This window comes from Gobio gobio (assembly GCF_949357685.1).
Source record: "Gobio gobio genome assembly, chromosome: 5".
NCBI lineage: Eukaryota > Metazoa > Chordata > Actinopteri > Cypriniformes > Gobionidae > Gobio > Gobio gobio.
The window spans coordinates 13,194,482-13,201,844 of NC_137101.1; the positions used below are offsets into that span (position 1 = coordinate 13,194,482).

The 7,363-nt window shown below is 38.8% G+C and overlaps 1 protein-coding gene across 1 annotated transcript in view; it reads right to left on the reverse strand.

Moving 5' to 3' along the window:
• The window catches only part of LOC307126097 (scavenger receptor cysteine-rich type 1 protein M130-like), a gene marked incomplete at both ends in the record, with an annotated part of 24,626 nt that extends 18,226 nt beyond the window's left edge, over nucleotides 1–6,400 (reverse strand). Inside the window, 3 exons of the mRNA XM_079816473.1 lie at nucleotides 1,121–1,430; nucleotides 1,532–1,828; nucleotides 6,313–6,400. Coding sequence (XP_079672599.1) covers nucleotides 1,121–1,430; nucleotides 1,532–1,828; nucleotides 6,313–6,400 — 695 coding nt within the window. The remainder of the gene's footprint in view (nucleotides 1–1,120; nucleotides 1,431–1,531; nucleotides 1,829–6,312) is intronic.
• Between the last annotated feature and the right edge of the window lie 963 nt (nucleotides 6,401–7,363).

The following is a 7,363-nucleotide window of genomic DNA, read 5'->3' on the forward strand; positions in this document are numbered from 1 at the left end:
TTCGCTCGCAGACTTCCGTGCTTTCAAGCCATGGTCAACATATCGGTAAGGAGCAACGTGGCTCACGTCCTCCGCACCGAAGTGTCAAATCTGCTAGCAAAGGGAGCTGTCGAGACAGTTCCCCCTTCACAGAGCGAGTCAGGCTTCTACAGACACTATTTCCTTGTGCCGAAAAAGGACAGCGGCCTCAAGCCTAGGATCTCAGACACCTGAACAAGGCCGTCATGAGATGGCCATTCAGGGTGTTAACAGCCAAACAAATCCTCTCGCAAATTCGCCCAGGGGATTGTTTTTTATCGGTGGATCTGAAAGATGCATACTTTCACAACCAAATAGCCTCAAAGGAGCCTCAACCCGCCTCTACCCCCTTCTACCTCATGGGACCTATCCACGGTCCTCAGGGCCCTTAGGGGTCCACCATTCGAGTCACTTCAGTCAGCAGATTTAAGGCCACTTTCACTCACAAACGCACTCCTGCTAGCCCTAGCTTCGTTCAAGCGAGTGGGCGACTTGCAATCACTCACTGTGAATGCTTCCAGCCTTGAGTTTGGGTCTAACGATTCCAAGGTCATCCTCAAGCCAAGACATGGCTATGTACCTAAGGTGTTCTCAACTCCGTTCAGAGCCCAAGTCATTTCACTGTCTGCCCTTCCCTTGTCGGAAGATGACAGAGAAATAAACTTACTCTGCCCTGTCAGGCTCTAGTTTATTAGTTAATAGTTTCTGACCAGTTACATTTTGTTAGCAGTTTGACCATGCATAGAATTCACAAAAGTTCCTTGCATTTTGTGCACATAAGAGTGAATCTTTTGATAACAAGGGGGAAAAAAACGTTTGTAGACTAAATGCACCCAGCATGCTATTAAATTGCATGTAGTCTACAAAATGCCCAACCTTTGAATTATATATGTTTTGTTTGAAAAAGGGATTACAAATTGCTTTTTGTACATTCCATCTAATAATTCAGCTTGTCACATAAAACATTACTTCACCCCACACAGGCAACAAAGCACCCACCTGATGTAACATTGAATGTGGAGAGAAATTTTTAATCTGTGGTAGAAAAGATTAGTTATATGATTTTATGAAATTATGAATTATGAAATAAGCATAGATGAACTTACCAGAGCAGATGACTCCAGCATCTTCAGTATGGTTAGCTTCTAATCCCCATCCATTGAATCTACAGTTATTCAATGTAGACTCTGATCCAGTACACTGTAAATTAGAAATCCAGATATCTCTTGATCCTTCTCCAAAGTGAGCACTCTTTGGTGCACTTAAAGCCTCTCCACATCCCAGCTCTCTACACACCACTGCAGCATCAGTCATATCCCAGCCAGCATCATGCACTGTTCCCCACTGTTCTCTATGGTGAACCTCCACTGTACCAGCACAGCGACTGTGACCACCTACTAATTGCACTGTTTCTGTAGGTAAAAAGGTCGAGAAAAAAGAAAAACAATTATTGTACAATATTACTCAATGATTTTATGTCCATACTTGTATAGTTCATATGTTTTTCTCCTACCAGCACAGACAACGCTCACACCATTGTCATAGGAACAACTGTGTGAAGGTGATGTTGGACAGAGAGCAAACTGAGACTCATTTCCTCTGCACTGAATCTCTTGTGTCCACATCTGAGCGTCTCCTTTGCCAAAAGCAGCTTCTCCCAGCACCTGTACAGGAGCTCCACAGTCCAGCTCTCTACACACAACCTCTGCATCCTGCTGGTCAAAGGCAGCAGCACACACTGTGTGCCATGTGTTCCCATGAGGCACCTCTAGCCTTCCAGAACAGCGAGAAATTCCAACCAGCCTGATGCCTGAAATGATTATAACATATTTAAACATTTAAAATATCAAAACATAAAAAAATCCCCAATAATAAAAAAGTCACAAATGTGATGTTTATATAGGGGAGAGTATGAAGTGTTGTTTTGTCTTGCTTTAGTTTAAAGCAACGCTATGTAACTTTAGGCGCTCCAAAACTGCATGCGTCTTGCAGAAGAACATTGTAGCCGGAGCTACTAGTCACGCAGCGGTGCAACCTGACCCGAACTAAAATAGTCTTTATATAAACGCTTATCCCCGTAGTGATTCAGGATAAGACAAAAACACGTTTTGGAAAATGGATCCATGATGTACTCACTCAATTTAGTACATTTGGAGCACAAGAACGTTACATAGTGCAGCTTTAATATTTGTAAGTCAGAGATTTTTGTGGCAAAATTAAACAAATTAAAAGCTGTTTTGAAATCTACAATTTATTCTAAAGTATTTAGAGTAATGTCAAGAACAAAGAGTGCTGTTGTTAGAGTCTAGAGTAACAGTTGGTGCTGGTCCTAGTGCAGTTGTCACCCTAGGTCAGGGGTTTTCAAACTGGGGACCGGGGACCCCCAGGGGTCCTCCAGAAGGTTCTAACGGTTCCCCCGAAAATTTCAGAGAATAAAAAGAAAAAGCAAAAATGGATAAAGTCTACCAAACATTCTGTTACATTCTAAATGTTTCTCTCCTCTCTTACCATATACATAGGCTACCTTCAAGAATTGTATATGTTTGCTTTGTATCTTTCTAGTTAGTCCCCTTTATCTTGCTCACTGGGGTTGTAAGGCAGTACGTAAGCTGCTTGCATACATTTATTGTGAAAGATGCTTATACAAATAATTTTTAATTGAAAAATGTTCTTCAGGTTTTTACATCCTCCATTAAGTAGGTTATAGCCAATTTATTGAGTTTGGAAAAAATATTTTGTATTTATAATTTCACACAATTTAACTAACAGTTTAAATGTTTTTTTTTCATAGGCCTAAATAAAAATAGATGGATTTTAGGAAGGGGGTCCCTTATAAAAGTTCATCATATTTGGGGGTCCTTGGCATCATAAAGTTTGAAAACCACTGCCTGTTGGTTTTAGGTGTGTAACAATATATTGTCACAAAATGTTTCACAATACAAAAATGCAGCAATATGTATCATATGCAGTAGTTCGCCCAAAATAAAGTTTAGATATGGTAAAAATAAATGTAAAATACAATTATTTATGATATTTAATATGAATAAAGTATTTAATAAAATACAAGATTTAATATTTAACATTTTTATTTACAGACAGGAACAGGGTACAAATATGTCTAACATAATTCTGTAGTTTTAGCTATAATGAATCCTGAATATTTCTAATATTATTATGGTGTCACCATTGCGCACAATAGCGCAGAAGGACCAAGTCCAAGCCTATTCAAGTCCATTCCTGATGTAATGCGAAATTTAGCATTTTAGCAGTGCTGTTTGTTAAATATTTAGTCATTTTAAAAAACTATTTTAAGTCCAGTTGAGCTTTGTTCAACGTATCACAAGAGTTTCATATCATGAGATCAGTATTGCGTAACAAACTGAATCGTGACATCAGTGTATTTTTACAGGCCCTATTGACTGTCACCTATAGTTTGTCAAACCCTGGGTTTGGTGTGCTGTAACACTAAGAGAACAATTTTGTACATTCATTCATTTTGTTTATTAATTTTCTGGTTTAATATATAGGTGAAAGTGTTTAACATTTAGATTAAATGTTAATTCAGGTCATACACTGTCATTAAAAATGCACGTCATGTCATGTAGATTCTTTATATTTTTACACAAATACTTACAGCTTCTACTGTCAGGATAGTGGTCATGTACAGTACAGTATGGTTGATATAACACTGAGCCCATAACTCAGTTCTTATCGGTTAAACTGTATAACACTTGGTGTCTTAACTTTCATTAATTTCTACTTTAGGACATATTTTTGAAAAAATACATTTGATGATGAAATCTAGACAGAAAATCAACCTACCTGAACAGATCACTCCAACATCCTCACTATATTTGCAGTTATGTTCACCCAATTTTTTTTTTTTTGGCATTTGAATATTGAAGACTCAGATCCACTACATATCACATCATCCATCCAGATTTGTCCTGATCCAGGTCCAAAGTGAGCAATATGCATTGCATTTGAAGTATAATCACAGTCCAGCTGCTCTCTCAGATAATCTCCTCGGGATGAAAGGGAAAATTTCTAGTGACATATTGTTTGCTTTATGGAGTGAAAAAGTTGAGCCTACCTTGTCCAAACTCAAGAAAGAGTATATTGGAATTAAAAGTTCAGATGATGAAATGTTCAGATATTGGGAATTAAATGGCAGACATCAAAAGAAATCAAAACATGGTGAAATAATTGAGGCTTTAAACTTCATAAGTTGTAAAAGGCTACGTGATGTGACAACACATCTATTTTCAAGTATAGATGCGAAATGTAAAGAAGTGGATTCTAAAAATGAAGAAGCAGAAAAGTCTGAGGCAAAGATTCAAGATCTTCAAACGCAGCTAGATAACTTACTAGCTGAGCAGTTAGCCCTGACTGAAAAGTGTAAAGAGCACAAAGAAACCATTGCAGATCTCAAGGCTAAGCTAAATGCTAAAAAGCGCATGCCTCCCATAATGCTTAACAGCGATGGGATTAAAAAGCATGTTCACTTCATAGATGAGGTGACTTGCTCTAATGAATCTGAAACGTTTAGTTCAGCAAATGCCCAAGAAAGTGTGCCTATTTCAGTTCTTAAGCGGGTGCAGCAAATTCCTCAAATTCCAGGAGAACTTAGCAAACAACCCCATGACAAAGAGAACAGGTTTTGCAGATCCTGTCAGAAAATAGGTCATGGCGATTTGAAATGCTGGTCACTGGGTCGAGGTCGGCCTCCTCCTTACTTTCTGAAAAATAGGAAATTACTTTCTAAAGGAAAAGATCAGCGCTCATTTGCAGGTAAGACTCTCAGTGAGCTAACTGCAGTGTTCATGCAAGGCCTTCAGCTATTAACTTCACTTGCGAGCGGGTTGGCAGCCTCTTAGCAAGGAGTTTAATAGTAAAACATTCAGATTGCAATGATCCTGTTTGTATTTTCGAATTTGTAATTGTATAACACATTATGCGCATTGATTACACAGTATGGTTGTTTGTGTTACAAGATACACATAGACTAGTCAAGTTTATTCTTTAAAACAAATGATTGCTTTACTGTAAGTGATGAAACACTTAAGATAAAGGCTGTAGATGCTGTGCATTCTAGGCCATGTATCTTGTGTAAATTGGAATAACTTTAATACTGGAATTGTACAGCAATTTCAAGTTGCATGTGTGTCTATGTTTAATTTGTTAGCCTCCGAATTGGAAACTCTGCTATTCCCGATATAGCTGCAGTTAAACCAAGTACAGGAGCACAGAATTGCCATGTGGCTACAGTGTGAATTACAATTGCATTAATCATGAGGATGTTTTCATCACAGCGCAGGATTCACAAACTTTGCATTTTATCATGCTCCTTAACAAAAACATTGGTGTGAGAGGAATTTTGAGCCAGGTCACATCTCATACTCAAATTCACATACTGGCTGCCTGTTTTACAACAGGGCTAAATTTGCATCACAATTGTTAACCCTCCTCACCAGTGTTTGGACATGATTTACACATAGCCACATCTAAATTCAGGCACATAAATTTGATTTTCACACAAAGTCAAATCTCCATCTGCCTCACAAAATGTCTTTACATCTAGACTGTATTACTACTGTGAATTTCTTCAAGTTATTGTTTGTTTTGTTTCTTTCTTTTGATTTACTAAATCAGGTATTATTTGTCTCACCAATTTAAATATCAAAAGGGTATTTCTCATCCTTACCTAGTGAAAAATATTTTATCAGTGTATTGTAAAAATACATTTGATTTTGAATTTTGTTGATTTTGAGTTCTGAGTCTTTGTATGTTGTCCATTTTACAATGTAACAATGGTTTTGGACATTAATTCAATTGAATTTCTGTATTTGGTTACACAATATTTTGCTGATACTCTTAATGAAAGAGGGGTGTAAACCCAACAATGTGATTGTTGTTTTGTTATGATGCAGATTATTTAAAGGTTTCTAGAAATAATGTAAGAGCTTGTGAGATCTTCTTTTTATTCTAAACCTTGACCACTTTATTAAGTACATCGATTTAAAGGCTTATTGCCAGAAATAAGGCTTATTTTAATCTGACCATATCAAACTTCTGACCAATGACAAATGCCAATGACAAAATGACAAATGACAAAAGTGTATGCTATTTTGCTGTTTGTTGGGCTATTTGTTGCAGATTCCTGCTGCTCGAATTCACCTCCTGTGTTCTGCCTCAGAAAGAGAGACAAGCGTTTGTTCTCATCTTCAGTGACTGTTCTTGAGGTGTGAGGTATTCAATGGACATTTTGCATATCAGTGATCAAAGAGATTGCACCACACCATTTGATGAAGTTCTCAAGCAGGTGTAAGGACTGACAAACTGCTTTTTCAACATGCCTGGACGACAAGTCTGAAGATGACATCTACACAACTGAAAGCATGTCTTTGTTGACTGTGTCACCTCTGGACATTTTATGAATGTGGCCAAATGTGCCAAGGGGGGACTGAAGGAATTGAAAATAATCAAAGATATTTGATATTTGAAATTAGGCTTGCTACGATAGTCGGTGTTGCCGGTGTTACCGGTGTTCAGACTCAACACCGGTTACATCACTTGCCCACCGTGGCACCGCCCACCGTCTTTTTGATTTTTTTTATAGTAATAAAATAATTTAGTTCAGTTAGAGAACAGACAATACAAATAAAAACTGAACGTATCTGCTTAATAAAGCAGGATCCGACCGTGAGTCTCGGCAGCGGCAGGAGTCATTCATCAGATTTAAGAGTGAGGAGCTGACTGAGATCATCGCGGAAGATTTGGTTTCAAAGCGAAACGTAAAAGCGCCTACTTAAGGGAGTTTGTCATTTGTTTTGTTGTTGTGTTTTTCATTAAAAATAATAGGCTAATGAACCCACAATTCAAGCAACCCGCAGCCGAATTGGCGCTAATGTAAAACCGAAAGTAAAATGTGCACGGCCGCACAGAGCGCGCGTTGTTTACTTTCGCCTGGCTCCGCAGTGCGAGCCTCCGCGCTACGCTGACTGCGCGCATTTATTTTTGCCGCGCGCACCCTCGCGCTCGTGCGGGCGCGTCGAGTATAAACAAAGCTTTACGGACGAACTGTTATTCATTCATGGCGTGCATCTCAATCATAGACTGATCAATGCTTGATCAGTGCCCTGACTACTGAACTAGGGAACTGATTGAGACGCACCCATGGCCACACAGAGCGCGCATCTACAGACGAGCTGTCATTCACGGTGTGCGCGCACTGGCACGTTTTCAGTTCAGAGCGGTCGTGTGCATGTTACTTTCGGTTAGATAGAATTAGTGATTTAAAAGCCTCCGCCGGTGATACCGGTATTACCGGTGATGTCACACATCA